The sequence below is a fragment of the Brienomyrus brachyistius genome, chromosome 25 (assembly GCF_023856365.1).
Source record: "Brienomyrus brachyistius isolate T26 chromosome 25, BBRACH_0.4, whole genome shotgun sequence".
Taxonomy (NCBI): domain Eukaryota; kingdom Metazoa; phylum Chordata; class Actinopteri; order Osteoglossiformes; family Mormyridae; genus Brienomyrus; species Brienomyrus brachyistius.
In genome coordinates, this window is record NC_064557.1 from 440,323 (window position 1) to 462,738 (window position 22,416).

The following is a 22,416-nucleotide window of genomic DNA, read 5'->3' on the forward strand; positions in this document are numbered from 1 at the left end:
ACCATGATCAAATCATATACTCATTGTACTCAAATACTCAAGAGTATAATCATGTACTCTTAAAGGGGTTAATATAAGGTAACCTCTGTTGTACGAGTAAATACTCCTATATGTATAAGTAGTTCTTGTAGTGAGTAAAAAAATCTGCCAAATTTTCCAGCAAGGGGTATACTCAGAAATGTTAAAATCAAATGTACGAATGTAAAAATGAGTTAGTATTTAATATATAGGTGACAATAATCTAAAATAATTTTTAATGATAAAAATATGCATTTTAAAATAATATTAGCTGATATGTATGTGTTCTATTTATGGGAGTGCTGTCTTGCTCAGTGCATGTTAGGACACTGTACCTGTGATCAGAAGGTTATTGGTTCAAATCCCAGCTATCTCTATTTTGATCTTTTGATCAAGGCCCCAATGGATGGTTTTGCATCCACAAAAAAATAAAAAAACGTGTCGCTTCGGAAATGAAAGCCTCTGGTAAATAAATAAATCGCAAACACACTTCAAAAACATAGCAATAAGGCTAGCTGAGTGGCGGCTAAGCTAACAGACACAACGCAGCCGTCCTGTCCGGCTGACCTGGAGACACGCGGCCTCCCGTGACGACTCCTTCTCTCTCTTCCCACTCCAGGTGTGCAAATACGACTACGTGGAACTGCGCAGCGGCCTCTCGTCCGACTCCAAGCTGCACGGGAAGTACTGTGGCACGGACGTTCCCGAAGTCATAACGTCCCAGTTCAACAACATGAGAATCGAGTTCAAATCCGATAACACCGTGTCTAAGAAAGGCTTCAAGGCTTACTTCTTCTCAGGTACTAAGTGGGTTGCTTTTCTGTCCAGTTTCATTATACTTGTCTGCAACTAGGACTAATTTATCCACGTTTTCCTCATTTTTCCACAGAGAATATTCTACTTACGTACACAGTGAACAGGCAAAAGTATCTAAAATTTTCCAGTTGTTATTTTAATCTGACACATACACTCTCTTTTTGTTAACCAGAAATGACAGGCTGCCAATGAGCCGTTTCATGTCTTTGACGTCTCTCACTTACTTGGAGACTAACTTTGGATGTTTTTTTTTATCCTGTTAGGCTTATTTCCAAGGCACGGGCTATGTCTGGCATTCTCTAAACTGAGCATGCCTTCTGGTACCTTCCTCCCCTTCTCCTGCTCCCTCAATGTAAACAAATACTTCATTATAAATTCAGCCAATCCCTTTCATTTAATTGGTCCGTCATCTTTGATTGTCCTCTATATCCGTGTGGTTCAGTGAATAATACGATATATTAATACAGTAAACCTTTTTACATATCAATACATGTCAATTTGCATGGCATTACAGACAGTCATGGGCAGTCCTCCGATAGACTGTCATCCATATATATACAGTGTGTGTGTGTGTGTGTGTGTGTGTGTGTGTGTGTGTGTGTGTGTGAACTGAAAGTAATTCCATACGCTCAGTATTTTTCGATCCCCAAGTATCAAGCTGTTTATATGTGTTTTGACAAGTCGGTCATACAAAGTTATGTGAAACTGTTCAGTTTATGCTCTAGGAGGATGAGTGTGTGTGTGTGTGTGTGTGTGTGTGTGTGAGAGAGAGAGAGTGAGCGGGTATACCGTACCTTATGGGGACCAGTGTCCTGCGGAGGGGGGGGGGGAGGGAAAGGGAAAACTCAATTTAATAAAAATCTGTGACTGAAATGAAAAAACTAATAATGCAAAAAACTTTGCTTGGTTACTTATGGTTATGGTTAGGTGGGGGTTAAGGTCGTCATAGTTAGCATTACCATTTTTCCCACAGAAATGAATGAGCGGTCCCCAAAAAGATATGAATACTCGACAGTGTGTGTGTGTGTGTGTGTGTGTGTGTGTGTGTGTGTGTGTGACTGATGTGCTGCTGTAGGTACAGACACAATGTCCAAAATGTCTCTGAAGCACCTTTAAGGGTGGATTGAAGAACAGGTGCTTGCTGGAGATAACGTTCACTGTGGGTGCAGACAAGCAGGTTCATAGTTCTCTAATAATGAAGATTCAGGTGAAGCTTTTTTCTGGAGGCCCTTACTGAAGCGTTCAGTAAAATATTTTTAGTTAATATGAGCAATGATGTAATTTCAGAATAAAAGCCTCTCAGCGTTAATGGGGCCTGAATGGAACCTGCTATCCATGCAGGACGTGACGAATGGAATTTATGAATCACATGGCCGAGTTTTCTTTCTGCCGTTTTGATTGGACTCGAATTCCGTAGCCCAGGAAGATAATAAGCAGCACGCCATCGTTTGCTGCTTGTTCAGTCATAGGGGGCAAAGCTGAGGCGAACCACGGAAAGCTAAGTGGAAATGGGTCGACGCTCTCTCACGCCCCCTGCTGGGGAGGCCTCTGCATTGTTTTTGTCTTTTTGAGAGGTCGCTGACAGAATGGCTGCGTATCTGTGATGTCAGAATGCTGTTTCCATTCGCTCAACGGTGGCTGCACAGTTCATGTCTTGTATGTCATTACTTGGGATTCGCACCCGTGTTTGACGTGTACGGGCCCACACAGGATTCACGGCTGGTGCCCACGCCGGCACACTTTTCTCCCACAGACAAGGATGCTTCCTGCAACGAGAGAATTTTTGTTTTACGATCATGCAAGGACGTGACGCGCCTTGCCCTCTCCGGTCTGGTGCGTAAAACGGAGACACCGGCTGCCTCTGAGGGTGTCAGCGGTACGAGCACACGCCCCTGCTGGGCCCCAAATCAAGTAACTGCCACTGGTAATGGATCTTCCCCGCCGGTGGACTGAAATGAATCCATTCGCACTGGGAGAAGATGGATTCTTTTTCCTGCCTGCGACAAATGCATCACTTTTCCGGCAAGGATGCATTTGCTGGTCATTAACATCGCGGCAGGTCGCGATGGCAGAAACTGTTGCCTGCCTCTGTTTAGCGCAATATTTAATAACCGGCAAAATGGTACCTTCTCTAGCAGCTTAGCGTTTTCGTACAATAACATTGCAATTTGAAACACATTTTTTCCAGTACTGTATAACATAATAAATATAATTACATCTGATTTAATTACGCTAACATGACTAACCGTTTAATTTAATGTTAATGAAACGTAAAACTTGGATTTGTTACGATATTGACCTGCCATGACATCGGCGATTAACAGCAGCAGAATGCAAATGTACCAAATGGAAGAAGTCACCAAGAGAAAGGGTTTTAATAGGGTGGTCAGCCACTAAAAAGTAGTGTGTGGGATCTCAGGACAGTCCATTAAGGCCCTGAACTTCACTAGAAGAATGTCTTAGTATTTTTGGTAGCACTTTACTTAGGGGGGACGAGTAACTTAGTAACACAGTTACTACTCCAGTACAAATCATGAACAGATACAGTAACTGACATAACATGACATAATTAATACATTAAGAGTGTACCACTACGTATAAAGTGCTACCCTCATATAAAATGCTACCCTGTTTTTCAGTGGGGCTTTGCAGAGCATTCATTGATCCTGTTCCCCGGTGGATGGGAACTTCGAGCGAGAGTGGAAGGTCCAACTCAATCAGGATTAAACGTTTCGCCATCACTTGGAACAGCTTTATGTTTCTTGGCATCTATCTTTCCTACAAAGGATGGAGTAGGACTAAACCAGGCCAGGAACATGCACCCACCAGTGTGGGGGATCTGTACCCTGTCAAGGACCCCCTTCTCAAAGTCATAGAGACTCTTCTTCTAAAACCGATTTCCAAATAATTGGGAAAGAGACCAACTTTGCTTGTCGGCATTTACTCTTCCCTCTGCGGGGTTGAGTAGACCTAACTCTTGCCAGGAAAATACGCCCCACAGCATAACAGAGCCGTGGAAGTATAACAACCTCCTTCTCAGTCGCAGAGATCTTTATTCTATCCATGTTGTCCAAACACGGTCCAGTATTTTTATACATTCCCCTGTGCATGATGGGATTTTACTCGCTTAATTACCTGAAGAGGCACACCTGAGTTCAATAGCCAAACTCTGAAGTGTTATATGAATATTTTGGTACTCTCCTGTATATGTAAGTATTATCTCAATATTGCTTGTGTCCACCAGCATTGTCCCACGAGTATTTATACTCGTCAGGTGTAGAAAAGGTGCTAATCCAATAATATACTGGCAGACTAATGAGACAGAGAAGGAACGATGGGCATCAGGGATTGTCAGTGTAAGGGTTGGAGGGTCAGTGTAATGGATCCATCTACAGTCAGACAGGCTTTAAGAAAGATGAGGCTGTTCACCTCCGGTAATGTGATGAAATTATATTTAAAAATCACTTTTGTCTAAAGCGGCATACAAGTGAGGATCAGGGAGCAGGATGCCTGGAGAAATTTGGGACTAAGGGATATACTCAAGGAGCCAAACGTGAAATAATTCTGCCAGACAAGGGACTGGAACCAGCAACCTTCTGAGCACAGGCGCCAAGTTCTAATCCACAGACTTACACAGCTCCTTCTCGAATAGCTCTTTCATGGCATCCATGGGAAAAGGGTTATACTGACTCAGCGTCATCTTCACTCAGGACATCCAAGGGACGGCACCTTGTTGGCCGAGGGCTGCCCGGCCCGAACCCGGTCCTGTCAGCATGTGCTGCTGATCCCCAGGCCTATGAATAAACATTTCAGCTGGCTTCAGCTTCGCCGGGTCAAGAGAAAAGTGCTCGACGTGCAATACTCGTTTATACACACTACAGCTGCGGAGGCATTAGGACACATTGTGTGCTGTATACAGTATTCACAGGAGAAATGCAGTAAGCAAAAGAATAGCGCAAGTTCGTCAAGAACTACAGAGTTACCGAGAGGTTTTGCAGTTGCTGCAGGATTCAACCAAAAAGTCAACTGTCTTCGCTCTGTGAAAAAGCCCTCAGGAGTAGCTTTGGGCCCCCAGGTTCCACTGCAATGATGGCTACAATTATGCGAAACATCCTTTTTAAACTCCAAATGTATGCTGATGCGTAGCAGGCACCGCTTCTGAGACGACACAACAACTAACATACGAGGGGCACCCAAGAAGCAGAAGCACTAGACCTGCTTACGTCCAGCTGTCTTCCTTCTTGGGGGGGTTCAGCGGCTCTCCTACACTGACCTTCCCCTGTTAACTCTCACTCCTTTTAACAAAGTGAAAGACTCACTGAAAGACTTGACTCCGTATGCTACCTTTCAGTGGGTTCTGCTTAATGTGCTACATTGATTTGTTTGTAATATTTTCGCTGTTTTTATACGGCCTTTAGTAAGATTTTATCCAGGCTGATCACTGAATACATAAGTAATTGATTTATAATTTATCCCATCTTGCTAATAATAATAATAGCTAGCACCCAAAATCACAATAATAGCCTTATATTCCATTAAAGCGTTCCTGCTGTTTTTCTACATGATACACCATTCTAGGAGGTCTTCTGTTATCATGTAACCATATGATTAAACCAACATATATTGATATACCCTGTTACTGGTTAATGTTTCATGGCTATTGCAGGAGAGGGTTTATTGGGTTGAGCACAAGTGCGTTGAATTCACCGATAAGCTCTTTTTCCCCATAAGCACATGTTCCGGTCCTTCTCTGCTCTTCACCGTGACGGAGCCCATTGACACTCGTCTCCCACAATCCCCGCAGACAAGGACGAGTGCGCCAAGGACAACGGCGGCTGTCAGCACGAGTGCGTCAACACCGTAGGGAGCTACGTGTGCCAGTGCCGCAATGGATATGTGCTGTACGAAAACAAACACGACTGCAAGGAAGGTATGCATGGGGGGGGGGGGGGGGGGGGGGGCGGGGATTCCCGCTGGTTATCGGATAAATGCCTGTTTGGTACCTGTGCCTAGCACAGGACCTAAATCCACTATACTACAGTCAGGAATAAACAGGAAGTAATTTTAGCAGATGTACAATGACGCAAAATACAATCTAGATTTAACGTTAGCAGAAAATAAGGTGGAATTGCATAACGCTCGTGCGACTCTAAATTACAGAACTGTGTTTTTATTCTGATTTTGAGATGGTGTCTCAGATGACCAGGAGAGACGTACCAGAAACTACTTTAACTCCCTGCTGTCATTGCAGAATGAGTTTGATTTGAAACATCTGGCCCTTCCTGAGGCTTCAAAGCAGCTGTCCTGTGGTCTCAGTACCATTCTGTTGTCTCGGTCGCTTCCCTCTATCAGACAAAGAAGCAAATACCAGCACTCCAGTGATGTATGCTGGTTCAGTTACGGGATGGATTTTAATATTTTTTTACAGTCTTTCACATACCAATGGCCGTGGAATTTCTCACAAAGCATACATAATGTATGATTCTCAAGGTTTATACGTCGAAACGTCACACCCAAATGTGAGTTTGCGTTGATGACAGATGGGAGTCGTCTGTATCAGTCTCCGGGATAACAAAAGGACGTTTGTCAGTCGTCTGCCGAAGGGGGGGGGGGGCCTGCATCGCATGGAGTATGATACCTTTTTCAGCGTTTGAAGCATTCAGAATATCTGGTTCGTTGGATCTTTGGGAGTTAATGGAATCAACAGGGTCACCATTGCTTTGGAGAAAGTGAGATCTGCTGATGTATATTCAGCAGGATATAATTTCACATTGTTCTGTTACATCTGCACGTTTGAGGCAAGGCATCATATTGGGGACACAATGGGTTTTAGTGTGTGAGGGCAGACTTCAGCGTAATATCTGGCATTTTGCGGCCATACAAAAGCATACTTATGCAGATGGATTCCAAAGAAAACATAATTCAGGCTTCCAATGCTGTACTGCACTGTTTACTGCTCAGAGAGGGGTACGTCTAATGGCACGGGGCCTTGTGAGTCGGGCTTTTACATCTGCTTAGATGCTGCGTTTTCAGAACGCTGCCATGTGCTACGTTACATCTTTGAACAGTGGAAGTGTATGAATCATTTGCAGGTGCAGGACAAAACCGCCAATAGGCTTCCAGATACGAAAACACATAGAGACCATGCGCCACAACTCCCTCTTTACAGGCAAAAGAAACCGTTCCAGTGGACCTTCAGCTTCAGGAATAGTAGAATTATCGAGGCTATTACACCTAAGTCAGATAGAAATTTCTCACCGTAAAGGATAGGAAGTCAAAAGAGTTAAGAGTACAAAATTGGCACTTATTCTAAGTGTAAAAATATTTAATTATGGGTGTCTCAATGACAGTTACAATTTTATGAACTGTCTAGAAACTGAGTAAAACATACAGTATATAAAAGTAAACGATAAACAAATCGTTTACTGTTAAAAACTCTTTGTGGCTAGATGCAGGATGATTATACGCAACAATAACAGTGGCTTAGGAGATACCTAAAATATCTGATGCTTGCCCATTAATATTCTCTGCAGCAAATTAAATTGACTTCCTACTCTTACTTTAATAGCTCATGCATTTTACTGCCCGAGGGAGATGGAGGCTGTCTGATTAGGGGGCTAATTAAGAGAGAACAAAGCTATCAGCTTTTCATTAAAGCACATATCGGCAATCGCGGCTCCGCCTCCGCAGCTCGCGCAGCTCCGGTCGCTCATCTCCTATTTAACCTGCCGGGCTGCTTTACGTTCTGATCAACGAGATAATCGGAAACACATTCACCCTTTCACACTTCTATGAACTTCCGGCAAGAGGGTCTGGAAAAAACGTAAACACGTAGAAAATAAAAGTCTTTTTCCTGACATGCTTAATGCTATTTGGCAGACAACAACAGGGTAGGAGAGAAGTAAGGATTTCAAAATAAAAGTCTTGTCCCAGCCATTTGGACTTAATGTTATATGACAGACATGCAAGAGAGTGGGAAAAAGTTAGCATTTCAAAATGAAAGTCTTACCCCAGACATGTAGGCTTAATGCTATTTCACAGACTACCTTTTACCTTCTTTAATTAACCAAAATACACCCTGTTTTTTGCCACCAGTTCTCTTCACTGATAAAAAAAAGTATTGTTGGGCTGTTTTGTGGGAGTCAAACAAGTAGTAATTATGGAGGGTGTATGGAGGGAATTGGGATGCCAAACATTCTTTGGATTTGTCCTTAGTTTAAGACCCTTAGAAGGTTTCAGAAGTAGCAACAGTGAGTGAGTTGGGGTTTTAGTCACCAATTGATGCTTTTCCTTGAAAAGTTCTGGCCAACTGGAACACAGTGGGCGGAGAGCAAAATATGCCTGGCAGTCGATTCGCTCTTCTGGGAAACGTATACGAGTAAAGACTGTCCCACTTGCCAGCATCAATATTTTAGTGTGAGATCTGTTGTACGAATGTTGATCATACTTCTAAGGTATGTTGGCTACCATGTGACGCTGAGTTATTGTGCGTTTGCCAGAATTAAATCAATCCATCCATCCATTCATCCATCCATCCATCCATCCATCCATCCATCCATCCATCCATCATCTTTCTCCCAAGCTCTTATCCAGTATATGGTCAAGGGTTGTTCACAACTGGTACTTCACCAATTTGTCATAAACATGGATTTTGTTATAAATCTTTACAGTTCAGTGAATGGAAAATATTATGTATAATTATTTAAGCATTTAATAATATCATAATTTAAGCATAGTTCTTTGACTTACCCTTGACAAAGAAAGCAAACATTTACAAAATAATGATGTCAAACTTCAAAACTCGTTGAGAAACATGCAACGACATGTCTCACGTCTTGTGTTTACTTAACCAGGGTTACGTGATATGCAGTGTTGGGCACGTCAGGTCCAGAGAGTACAACTCCAGACCAAGGTTTTGTTTCAACCAACCAGTTGAGCATAAAGAGTCACAGTCACAGAGATCTCAGCTGATCTGTAGAAACAGAACCTTGGTCTGGATTTGTAGCTTCTGGACATGAAGCGCCCAACACTGCTGATATGTGTTTATATATAGCCACGAACGTTTCATAACTAACAGTATTTGCAGATTATGAATCGCAAGCATCCCTTATTAAGGAAATACATGATCTTTGCTTTATGCTTGTTGTATGCTAAGCAATGCTAGTTAGCAAGGAGAAGTAAGCTGATTGGCTGGGTAGTGGCCGAGCATGGTCAGCCTGGTAAATACATTCACTTTACTCATATATTACTTGATAGTCTATTTTTGACATCTGTTACAGTAAGATGGTAAGACAAATATTAATAGTTCCATCCAGTACACATTTTCAGGAAATGCAATTTGATAGTAGCATGCTGTCTATAATAATATAATGACATAATAACAGCATCTTAGTACATATTTTGTTATATTTTGGTATCAGTTCCATATAATTGCTTTGGTTGTGTTCACTTTCTGTAGATTTAAATGTTTCACTCAGCAGAATTCCACAGGATGAAATCCATCCTTATCTTTTGGCTGCCAAAGTCTTTCAGGAAATTCATACGGAATTATTTTTTTTTTCCAATTCAGGATGAATTTCAGCCTCGTGTCAGATTTTCTGCCGTGAGGATAATATCTCTGGGAAATTCACGTCAGTGACAGGATAATGACCTATGTGCGGGAAGGTGATCCGATGAAACACGGCTTCACAGTTCGCCCTTAAACGGAGGAGCTTCTCCGTCAGAGCAGATGAGGCGTGAGCTCGGTCCAGTGCATGGCCTGGATTCTTTATTTGTGTGTCCAAACCCGGTTGCTTTGTCTTGTGGTTTCAGCGGAGTGCGAGCACAAAATCCACAGCCCCAGTGGGACCATCAGCAGCCCTAACTGGCCTGACAAGTACCCCAGCCGCAAGGAGTGTACCTGGGACATCACCGCCACGCCCGGCCACCGTGTCAAGATCGTGAGTGCTCCTAACCCCACCCTCCCCCAAAACACCCCGCATGGCTCTTTCAGCCGTCACAAAAGGGGCTGCAAATCTGGCTGCGGCCCCGGGTATACTATATGTAAAAACTGCAACCGACATCTGCGGCATAATTTCACTTCCTGAACTCACTGGGAGAGGACAGAGCCTCTGCTTGCCAGTGGTGCAGACACCGCTTCGGGCGATACCAAAAATATAGGGCTGTGTGTGTGCAATATATATCTGATCTGGAATATACCAACGGAAGACGGGGTAGAAGTACTCATATAGCAGGCCTGACATTGCAGAGTCTGGATTTAATACATTTTATTTATGTTTGTTTTATTAAAATTATCCCTGCCTTGGGAGTTGTTCGGTCTGGGGAAAGATGCAGTGACCCTGCCCCTCCCTCTCCCACTTGTGACCCTGATTAGGATAACCAGTTAGAAGATGGATGGATGGGTGGATGGATGGATGGATGGATGGATGGATCTATCAGATGACATACAAGACAGGCTAGGACTCCCTATGCTATATACTCTTACATCAGTGTTTCCCAAATCCAGTTCTTGTGGACCCCCGCAGAGAAACGATTTTTCAATGATTTTGCTCCCTGGGAGCAAAAATGTGGACTGTCTGACAGGGAGCTGAGAGCGAGCATAAATGTGGACTGTCTGACAGGGAGCTGGGAGGGAGCATAAATGTGGACTGTCTGACAGGGAGATGAGAGGGAGCATAAATGTGGACTGTCTGACAGGGAGCTGGGAGGGAGCATAAATGTGGACTGTCTAACAGGGAGCTGGGAGGGAGCATAAATGTGGACTGTGTGTGGGTCCCCAAGGACCAGGTTGCTCAATATAACAATGTTTCAGCAAAAATTATTTAACAAATGGAAATTTTTGCGCTACATATTTGTACACAATTTCCACAAAATTACAGTAATTTGCCATTTCTGCCAGCACATTTTCCCTCCAGAGTGGTCTGTCATAATTGAGTATAAGCAGCTAGCTGTAGTCTGGTTGAAAGGCTCCATGCACAGAACAGTAAATCCTAATAAGATCATGAAACACAAAGACAGCGAGGCAGTTCTCGCGAAAGACAAAACAGATAACAGCTGTTACTGGATTAATCGTTTTGTCGTATTTTGTCGCGAGTGCGCCCTCATAAACGGTCAGTTCCTGCTTTTTCATACATGTGCTTTTTTAATCTTTCTGGTTTATATAGGCTGCCCTTCAAGGACAGCTGTCGGTGTCTAGTGCCGCTTTGGCGAGATTAGAGTAGCTTTCCTGTCGCGGCGCACTATTATATGCGCGACTGGGAGCTCCGTTTTCTAGGATTTCATCACCGAATTGCACCTTCCTCTGTCCCACATAGACCGAGAGTGAAATTCCAAGGATTTTAACTAGGAAGCACGAACTTACTTGGAAAAACTAAACAAAGTCTTTGCAAACAGCTCTGGGTCTGCAGATCTGAAACGGGGGATGTGGTGAGATTGCTTTTTCACCAGCTAGATATAACAGAACCATGTGAAAAAGTGAAAACAGCCCCCCCCCGACCCCCCAGTCTAGAAATGGCCTCTGCAGTTCGCACAGAAGACCCAGAAAACTGCAGTCTGTCTGAAATGGATCCACATATGAACTCGTAATATCTTTGGCGGGGGGGGGTTTATGCATAGCTAAGCATGACTGTCTGAAAATGGAAAGTTACTTCAAAAAGTTACTCTGAAGACTAGGGCAGGGGGGGGTGAGACAGATGGCAGGACACATTTAAATCTGCCCCAGCCTGAAACTGCACAGGGGTAGCTGCTTAGGAGAGAGTATCCTCTGTGCCTGATGATGACAGCGGGGGGAGGGGAGGGGGGGGGCAGGTAATCCTCCCAGAGCCTGTTCATGTTTCTCTGCGAAGGTCTGAGAGGGGGGGGCAGCATGGTGGTGCGGTGGCTAACACTGTCGCCTCACACCTCAGGGGCTGGGGGTTCAAGTCTCCGCTCTGACACTACATGGGGGGGGGGCGTGTCTTTAGTTTAGTTGCCAAAGTGAAACAGACTTGCAAACTGTCGATGGCCGGTGTGCAGTTGAATGAAGATGAACATTAAATCCTACCTACACAGTTGCCATCTGTTTACAGCCCAGTCATGCACACTGACTGAGAAGTGCCCCCCCCCTCTGGGCCAGACTATTATTTCCACCTAAATATGATGGTGATAATGTGCAGGATAGTGCGACCAACAGAAAAACAAGGAACAGAAGTAACTTCAAACTGTAACTGCAAGATTGTCCATCACACACACAATGGTCACCATAATGTAATATAAATACAATACACACACAATGGTCCCCATAATGTAATATAAATATAATATACACACATATATAAAGCTCTGAATCTTTGTCTTAGAAGGATCACATGTCTGGGAGTGGTACAGCTGCTTTTAAAAACTTTAAACTGTATTTTATTTAATCTTGGGCAAATTTTTACACGTACACATTACTTCAGAATTTTTTATGTGGATCTAGTTTAACTGAATTCTCAGGAACCAATGCAGTCACACGAAAGCCTCTCTTCGGCCTAAAAGAGGCAGACAAACACACAGTAAATCTGTAGGATCCCCCAGGGCTTTTGAGTAAATTCCACTCCCCCCTCCCGGTTTAATTTGTTATTTCCGTTAGATTCAAAGAACCATTGTAAGATAATGCCGTCCACGCAGTCGACGAGTGAACTCGGACCAGGCGGAAACGCTGAAGGCCCTCCATCTCCCCCTCTTTCAGTCCTTCAGCGAGTTCGAGATCGAGCAGCACCAGGAGTGCGCCTATGATCACCTGGAGGCTTTCGACGGCAACAGCGACAAGGCAGCCATCCTCGGGCGCCTGTGCGGCAGCAAACTCCCGGAGCCCCTGATCTCGACGGGCAGCAGGATGTACCTCAGGTTTATCTCCGACGCCTCCGTGCAGAGGCTCGGCTTCCAGGCCACTCATTCCACAGGTCAGCCTTGCCGTGGGTGTCAGCGTGGCCTACCGCATTTCCCACAATGCCCCTGTCCACCGATCGTTATTCCCTTTCGCCGCTGACGCTACCTCTGCAAGTCAATTTACAGTAAGGTCAATTTCATCTGCCCCATTGTTTTAGGTAGCAAATTTCCCAAGAACGCTTAAATATTCTAGTGCCATCTAGTGGCCGTGCCGTTATTAATTCAATTTAGGAATAATGACAGTGTTAATCAGCTTTTTCCTATTTAGGCCGACGTTCATTTTGCAATACCAAATAAAATAATTACATGAAACAAATCACTGTTACATGACAGACCAGTAGATTTAACATTATTATCGATTTTTAAAAAATTTTGATCTTATTAGAAAAATGTAGCCGAGTAAGAGCAGAAACCAGCTTTAATACTGTATATCGTTGAAAGCATTTAAGCATTTAAGCAGGTGCAAATAAAATAAACTATAGAGAGACTATAGCAACATTTTAAGTTTCCCTTATTTCTCAATGTATAGGTATGTGCCTGTGTAAAATATAGCAGGGATTCCTCCTTGCTTTGTGGGTTTTCAGGCCTGCTTCTATGAGCCTGACACACACTGTCCTAGCAGTGCACTGCACACCTGCACTTAATGTTTCCCATTCCTTTTGAAGGTCACTTGAGGTCATCCTCTGATTTATGAGACACTGCCGGATAAGCTGACAGTCATCTCTGGCATTAGGAAGTCGCTTCTGCCCTCTACCTGGCTGGTTTCTGGTCATTCCCAGTGTCTCCTGCTTCACCTTATTCTTGTGTACTGCTGTCCTAGAAACTTTGAGCCTGGAAGCAGCCGGCCTCACAGCGTAGCCTCTGACAGCAGAACCAGGATTAAGCTGCAAATGCAAATAAAAAAAATATATAGAGTGGGCTCAATGTATTCCAGAGCTGTATATACAAGCACAGTAAATACAATAAAGTATAAATCAATTATATATAAATTATAAATATACATTCTGTGTAAAATGTGCGTGAGGAGGTCCGTAGCATAAGCTGCAGGCAGGACGCAGAGAGTGTGGATGTTATAAAGACACATAATTATCATTTTTTCCCCATAAGCATCGTTGTCTATTGTTGTTTGTCTGAAAACTGAGTAACAGTATTTATGAAGCATAAGAGGCAGCAAGCACCGCTGTCCCACAGGCTGCCTTTGAAAGGAAACCGTGGTTCAGCTCCTGCTAATGAAAAGCCTTCGGTCTCGCAGTCTCCCGGCTGCGTAATGAACAGGACGGGTCCCCTCTGATGTGGCCTGTTGTGAGGTTTTTAGTAACAGGCTTGGCTAATAGCTGCAGCCTTAGCCATAATTACTTTGTCCCTAAAAATGGAGGAAACGGCCTTCTCTCTCGGAAGTCTCTTACCTTAAATCAGATGGTATTGGCGGTGGAAAATATCCAGTCCATGCAACAGTATATACACGAATGTTTGAAACTCTCATACTCCAATACTAATAATGTATAGATTTATAATCACTGATATATTTATACTATACGTACACTAGAGGAAATCTTTGTGATTTCCCCCCCCTTTTTAGCATGTCTAGAACTCTTGGATTACAATTAGATTTAAATTTGAAAGATACAGTGGCTACTGTAGAGGGCAAGGTTATGTGTAGACATTTCTGAACAGCAACGCAAAGGTATTATGAGCAATATTTGTCTGCAGTATACATAAAGTTGTCATATAAAACCATCTGCATTAATGCAACATGGCAGGATTTGGGGCCTGGTTCTTGTTTGGTCATGTGACCACGTTGCCTGTCCCGTAGAGTGCGGTGGAAGACTGAGGGCGGAGCCCAGGCAGAAGAACCTGTACTCACACTCGCAGTTTGGGGATAACAACTACCCAGGACACATGGACTGCGAGTGGAGGATAACGACTGAGAAGGGCTACAGCATCGAGCTGACTTTCACCACGTTCGAGGTCGAGGAGGAAGCGGAGTGCGGCTATGATTATATCGAGCTGTTCGATGGTTACGACAGCTCGGCCCAGAGGCTGGGCCGCTTCTGTGGATCAGGGGTAAGCAATGGTGGTGTTTACCGCCACTAAACTCAAACATTTGTGTGGCGCCCCCTGTTGGTCACAAATGGTCACTACATTAAGAGGCCCGAAAAGTTACTGTTTTCTTCTTCCTGTTGTGCTTCCAGCCCCGAGAGGAGATCTATTCTGCCGGTGACACCATGCTGCTGCTTTTCCATAGTGATGACACCATTAGCAAGAAGGGCTTCCATATACGATATACCAGCACCAAGTTCCAGGAAACCCTGCATACCAAAAAATAACAATTAAAAACGAAAAAAAAAAAAAAAAATCCAAGAACCTCAAAGCACCCCAAGGTTTTTTTTTTTTTTATAGGCTGAATGAAACGCGACCTCTGCTGGTGGGGGAGAAGAAGGCAGTTGACGATAAACCAAAATAAAACTGTTGTATCCTTCATAGGAGACTCTAGAGGTGATTGACGGACGTCAAGTAGTGGCGTCCATGCAACGCCGTGAAGGACGCTGGAAAAGGATCGTGGGACTTGACTGAACGCCTTGCGGTACCCTATCTGCACCAGGCCGTCATATCGATATGATGAATCTGACTCAGCTGATGTGACACGGACCCACGGCAGAAGAAGCGTTACATTTATGAGCATAGAAAAACAAAGCGGAAGAGGGCCTTTATTTTTTTGTGCGGTATTTGTAATATTTCATCTAAAGTATTTCGCTTCGGCACGCACTCTAACGTGAAAAACCCAACAATGTGTCCATGTTAAAAGTTACCTGGATAACTGCGCGTCCGTTCCTCAGCTTTAGTATTATGAATTAAGGACCCTCGTAGAGTGACGTGGATCAAGACTGCAGCAGGAGATTCCTGCTACTGCGTACCTCTGCCGTGCTTAAACGCCACTGGGCACGTCGAGAAACCGAAGAACATCGACCAATGAAAACGGCGTCCGGAGATTCCGTCTTGATGGCAACTTTAATCTTCACAGATGCTACAAGCCAAAATGTACTTCAAGTGTGAAGCCAAAAGGTCCCAAAAGGAGAAGCACACGTTGTGATCAATTCCAAATGCCTTCAATGCCCACAGACTTCGTAGCTAAATCAGCATTTTACGTCTCAAAACTGTCTCGATGATTATTGTTTTTTTTTTTTTTTTGTCGTCATTGTCTTAAATGATATTATGAGTTCATGCATGAGGATGGATAGTGAGGAAGCTCCACTGCTTCGTTTGCTGTCAGCTGTGGCACATGTCCATCAAAAAAAATGTTATGGGGAAAAAAATATAATGTGGAGCAGTGCATATTGTATTTTCCATCTGTGTCCACTTTGTGCTGTCCTGCTGCCGCAGTACTGTGCTCTGATTGCGTGCTTATAATACATCATAAAGGACATTCACTACAGGCTCCTGGTATGGCTAATTCCTGCCGTGTTGATTTAGCTCAAAGCAGATGAATGCGTTTTTTTTTCGACGACGGATGAATTCGGATCAGACTCCATGTCAGCAAACCTGGTTCTCCCTGCACGGCTACATTCAATGGTCCTGGTTTTTGACCAAACAAGGGATTTTTTTTTTTTTTTGTTTGTTTCTTTGTTTTATTTTTTTAAATCTACTAATAATGGTAAACGACGGAGAAGGCGTCATTCAGGCCTTTGACCGGATATCGCCTCTGCGGTTCGGGATACTTTTGGGGGGATACTTGTGGAAGGGAGGGACAGGCAGAAGGGAACTACAATGGTGCTATAAATTGTCTACAGGACTTCAGAACTTCAATGAGCCAACAACCCGTCGTGTGAATCGGGTTGTGAACCCATCTGGCGGAACATCGAGAATAACAATTCAGCTTCACAGCGTTAGTCCTGTGGAATTACAACTATTGCCTTAGTACCAAATGTATATTCTTGCACATGTCTCTGTAGATACGTTTGTTGTTTCTTTTTTTATTATTATCATTTTATTTGATAATAAGTTTAAAGAACTTGAACGTTTTATTGTAAAAATGAACAAAAATGTCCTGATACACACCCCAACTCTCTGGGGAACCTCATCTAATATATATTGTGACACAAAGTGGTATTTCGACAAAGAACTGCGTGTGTGATGTGAAATGGGCTGTACCTGAGCCACAGTAAAAGCGTCTGCTGCCTGTGCATTATATGTGTTGTCAGAAGAAAGGGAGATGGACTTGTGGTATGGTCAAAGTGTCATTGTTACAGTGTGTGCCAAGATCCACTTTAACCTAATTCTCAGTAGTTTATGTTAATTTTCTCAAATGTTTGTAGCCCGATGACGGTAGCTTCTACAGTCATTAAAAGGGTCAGGTGGAAAAAGGTAAATGTGCGGGTCTCTCATGTTGTTGGGTGCTTCCAGTTGTATATCAGTCCTGCCCAAAATAGCGTTCTAAAGTCACATGACTCTTGCTGAAGTCACGTGACTTTGTTTACACCTGTTTAGATATCCTGAACACGTGTTTTCTTTCCTGACGCATCAGTAGCTTAATGTCTGCTTCTCGTATGCACTGTATGTGTCTATCCTTCTGTGATCCCTCTGTCCTCCTATATTTGTGGGCCACAACTTAAAACCACCGACATACGTTTAATAAAACAGATCGATAAATCTCTCCTAACAAGCAAGTCTTTTTGTAAGGACAGTAATTCACAAACGATCCATGCTATTACTAACGTTAGCGTGAAACGCGAGAATGCGAACGTTTATTTTAATTCCTTACAATACGGAAGTGCAGCAACTAAAGCACTGCATACATGATAAAATGTTTTTCATTTTTATTGAAGTGCAGTGGGAGTAATCTAGACTGAAGCCATGAACCTTTGTAGGGAGTGTGACTCTGCACTCTGTAGGGGGGTGGATGACATTGTCAGCGGCAATCAGCAGAAACGGAGAGCTTCCGGGGGCCCGTGCTGTCTCCGCGGGGAGGGCCGAAGCTGCCCGGGGAGCCGTGATTAGCCCCGCATGACGGACGGCTCCTCCTGATTGGCTGCCATCAGGCCCTGTCTTGTGACTCATAAGGTGATTTCACTGCCTTATTCTGTTCAAAAACATGAAGCCAAATGAAATAATACACATATCCTACATATTTTTTTTTTTAAAAAATAAACATAGCTAGAAGCAAGATGGAAAATACCAGTCTCTTCTACGACTGGTCATCAAACGTAGATATTAAATACAAACGCTGACCTAGAGACACTATGATCCGCTCATTATGTTTCTGTGTCCGTTTTCTATGCGCTTGGGTAAAGGACAGTGAACATATGCATGTCGAAAACATTTCAGCACAGGCCGTACTAATTATGCAAATGTGTGCCACCCAGGTGTTTGTGACCCTGATATATTTAACACACACGAGATCGACGGCTTAAACGTTAAGCTTCCTCTCGGTGCCGGGTTCCTCCTGCAAATCCTGGTTCAAAAGACAACAAAATGGCAGTGTGGTGCTGTTTAGCGTGCCGCCACTAGATGTCGCTAAGGCACCTGCCAGAAGCGAGCCGCAGTTCTCTATTCCAAACAGCTCGAACAGCCATATAACCTCCCTGATACCATTCAGATTTCAGCTGCAGTTCTTTGTGAAGAATGATATTCTCGTCAGACTATACAAAAGCTAATATGATTACAGGCTGACTGTTAAAAAATAATTTTAAATATACGCGTTATGTAATCATAAAACGCCCGCAAAATATAGGCATTAAGAAAATGTGGGAATTACATACGCGGCTCTTTGATTTGGGCAATCAGCACGGGTACTGCATGAAGGAGATTAAACTGATTCATTCAAGTGCAATCAATTACAGGGGCTTTCCATTTACTCTCGAGCAAACCTGGATTAATTTGCGGGTGGAAAGGTATAGCATGCCAAGGTACCCCTGAACCACTGAAACTTAAGAGGAATGAATGTAAGAAAAATCGACTGCTATAAATGGAATTTCTAGAAAGTGGCAACTTTTACAGAGATTTCCAGGAAAGATGCGCATATGAGGTCACTGAGTAGTAAAAACCATTATTACAGCCATTTTCAATACCAGAGGTTGGTCAGCATTTGACTGAAACTCTTTTAGTCATATTATCCGCATCTTATTAGACAATTAGCTCAGGAAGAGCATCACTGTAACATTGGTGAGCTATGCTATATGAGGTCTCCCGCATTGGTTTTTAAAAGGCTGATTGTCTTTTGTCAGCGCAAAATTTTCAACTGGCTTTTCAACGGAAGTGAAAAAATGGGGAACTCTCTGCCTGATTATTTAATATGCAAGAGCCAGGCACACTACAGCTTAGTAGTGTCTGACACTGATGAAAGAATGTGTTGTTTAGTGTTTTTAAAAAGGGACTTTTAATGCTGGAAATAATAAGCAATAGAATGAATTAAGAGTATGCTGGGTTACTGTTTGGCCTGACAGCAGCCTCGGTCAACATTCCGGCTCAACTGACATGTTCTGCTTTGTCCCGTTTTCCCGGCCAACCGACGCACTAAAACTGTATTCCTCCCCCGACTTTATTTATTATTTAATTTGGTGTACACCATTGATCAGAGTGACTTACAGCGCTCATATGCCGTGATTACCCATAAGACGTTAGAGGCCGTTAAATACGCGGAATATTTATTGGCAAGTGTCGGCCATGAGTAGGGCGAAGTAGGAAATCGCCGCATTACGAAATTTATGTCTAATGTGGTAAATATACAGTGGTTATAAATTGTACAAAAGCGAATAACGAAAAATGGCCATGTAGCGTGGTGAGCCATCATTATTTCGACATTATTTACCTTGCTGGTCGCTTAGGGCTGCGGCCCTGGGTTGCCGGGCGTATGATCTTCTTGCGCTTTGTGTTTTCGCTCAACAAAAATCGACCTTGTGCACATATCCCACGCAGGCGTTCCCGGCTCGTGCGAACCCTCACGCAGTCACATCTTTGGCTGGCTGTTTTATTTTTCAATAATTTTATTTTGTATTCTTCATTTATTTATTTACTTTTGTCCAGCGATTTCCTGCACTGCCAGAGGCACATTAACATGACCAAGGACCCCTGGGGTATTTGAGGTAATGGGAGGGGGGGGGGGTTAGGGTTAAGGTTGGCGATGGTAAAAATTGTTGTGCTGTGGCACCTTTTTTTGGGCCCCTTTATAGTGGAGACCTCCGGGTTTCTCCAGAGTTAAAGTGCCCCAGTATACTGCAGGTATACCGTTTGGGGGGGGGGGGGGGTGGGGGTGGGAGGAGAGATGAAGATCGGGCTACATCAATAAGTAAATCCTCAGCACTTTCTCCTGGGGGGGCAGCTAAACTGCTTTATCCTCTCACAAGGGGTTTCTCCTCCCCATTCCCTAGGAGGTGAGACCGCCGTAAAGCCCACTGTACACAGGAACGTCTCTCCTACAGTCATTCAGCGCCAGCTCCCGGTCTAATGGAGAAGGGGGGGGGGGGGGAAGAGGTTTCAGATGGTATGCGCAACAAATGAGTCACGGTGGACGTGAACTCAGAACAAATAGATTTCCTTTGGGCCGGGATTAGACCAGGATTGATGACTTCAGAGGCCGCCGATGCCAGAGGGGGTCGGATTGCACGAGATGTTATTGACAAGCTTGGGGGGGGGGGGGGGTGCTTAGGTAAAAGTCACCTCAGAACGCAGACCGTCTGGCGTGAGGGGAAATCCGGCAGCAAAACCGAAACACATTGGGACAACCGGCTGCAGAGTTATTTATAGTTGTACATATTATCCTGTCTCAGGCCATACATCACACAACCTGACACATACATAACGACACATCCCTAGCCAGCGCAAGCTACTTCGTTTGCTGTATTTATTATTTTTTCATGCCGCACCTTCCTGGTATAAATGACATAGTATGTAGTTCTGTTTCATATTTCAAAAAGCTTTTTACTGAAGTATTGTGGGTCAGCTACCATCTAACGTTGTCACCTTCTAATCAAGTGTAAGCCAGTTACCACTGCTGCACACCACTGACTGAACTAAACCATAGCTGTTCCAGTTATTTGAAGGACAGCCAACTGTAACCATATCAGGGTCATCCGGAGAGAACCTCTCTCATGTGAACAGTAGGGGGCGAAGACACACCCTGAAGTCTAATGATCGTTTAGCTCATGGTATGCTAGGTGACAGCGAGGAAACAGTTTTAGGTGCGTCATGTTATTGTCTGTTTGCGGCACTTCATTTCTCCATGATCCATAAGGTAGAAGCAGAAGCTGCATGCTGATTTTCCCGCTTTCAGTATGCTGTATAAATGATTTGGCTTACTGCCACTCTCAGGGAAAGCATCACGTATCTTCATTTCAGTTTGTATACAGTGAGTGCCCCGGCAAAAACATATCTCCATACACAATACGCCATTGAGCGCCTTGAGTTCGTGCAAATTCTCGCTGAGCCCATCGGAAGAGGCGCTTGCGGCTTGCATACGCCGTTAAAGCTAAACGCTGTCGCAGCAAATGCATCCGAGTCAATCAATCCACCTCTCACGAGCTGCTTCTTCGCTCTTTTTTTTTTTTAGACATCTGGCTCATTAGAAGGTTTTATTGACTTGGGGATCAGAAACACTAAGTGGTTCTAAGTTATTGACTGAAGTAGCCTTCCTTCACTTTGTTGAATCCATTTTTGATTAAAAACGAAAAAGACAGAAAAAGTGGTCTTTGATATTCTGCAGTGATAAACATGTTTCTCAGTACAAAAGTGAAAAAACAAACAAATGTGACTGACACAAAAACACAAACGAAAATATTTTGGTATTTCTGTCGTTGTATATTGTGAAACGATTACTAAAATCCTAAACACAAGGCTGGTATAGAAATACGTTTTTCATCTATTTTGAACATATACTTTCATGTTATATATGTTAAGAAATTACATTTAAACTGATCAAAACCCAAAACCAATAAATATGGACACAAACTTGCAGTCATGTGGAATAAATTAGGGCTATAGAAGGGAACCAATTAAGGAACCAACCTCATAGATAACTCGCAGTAAATCATCCTCACTGAGGAACAAGCTGGATCTGCAGCAGCAGCGACGAATGAAAGGGTTTGCGGCAATAAGTTTTACGTGTCTTTTTTAACGCTGTGTAATTTACACCCTGAAGCCCCTTGCACTGCTGAACTCCAGCTTCTTTCCCTTCATCATTAACTTCAGCCTCGGATCCTGCGGTCTCTTAACTTTCCTGCCTTACAAGGGCGGCATGGCGATTTACTAATGCGCCAGAGCCAGAAGGCTAGCTCTTTAAGCATTGCCGGAAAAAGGTTCTGAGGCCGAAATCTACAGCCTTTATAACTTCAGCTTCCGGAACTCAAGTTTACTTTCACCAGAATTTATCGTGAGGTTAATGAATGGACATTCACATTATTTTGCAGAAGTTAACAATAGCTGGCAGTATTACTTAGAATTACAGGATTAATGTGGCATTAGGTAAAAAAATTGTGTATTAAAAATAATAAAAAACTATGTCATTCTAGGCACAGATTCAACTTATAGAATTACAGCCCAGGTAGTATAAAAGAAGGGCTTGTCCATGTACTATAGTCTCCCGCTACTGTGTCCGCAAATATCCACCCATTCATCTTCTATAGCCATTTATCCAGTACGAGGTCACGGTGAGTCCGGAGCCTATCCCATGATGCACAGGGGGCA

At 43.5% G+C, this 22,416-nt stretch overlaps 1 protein-coding gene and 1 long non-coding RNA gene across 4 annotated transcripts in view; one reads left to right on the plus strand and one right to left on the minus strand.

The window, feature by feature from the left end:
* tll1 (tolloid-like 1) overlaps positions 1-17,108 on the plus strand; it is a 55,551-nt gene extending 38,443 nt beyond the window's left edge. For all 3 annotated transcript variants that reach the window (XM_048995750.1, XM_048995749.1, XM_048995748.1), the window contains exons 17-22: positions 638-818; positions 5,639-5,764; positions 9,646-9,773; positions 12,542-12,755; positions 14,555-14,805; positions 14,934-17,108. In XM_048995750.1, coding sequence (XP_048851707.1) covers positions 638-818; positions 5,639-5,764; positions 9,646-9,773; positions 12,542-12,755; positions 14,555-14,805; positions 14,934-15,068 — 1,035 coding nt within the window. In that variant the 3' untranslated portion in view covers positions 15,069-17,108. The remainder of the gene's footprint in view (positions 1-637; positions 819-5,638; positions 5,765-9,645; positions 9,774-12,541; positions 12,756-14,554; positions 14,806-14,933) is intronic.
* Positions 12,718-15,626, minus strand: LOC125720396 (uncharacterized). The gene is made up of 4 exons (XR_007385436.1): positions 15,552-15,626; positions 14,906-15,050; positions 13,536-13,625; positions 12,718-12,849 (listed from the first exon to the last, which is right to left on the minus strand). It is a non-coding gene; the product is annotated as an uncharacterized LOC125720396 (long non-coding RNA).
* Positions 17,109-22,416: the final 5,308 nt, after the last annotated feature.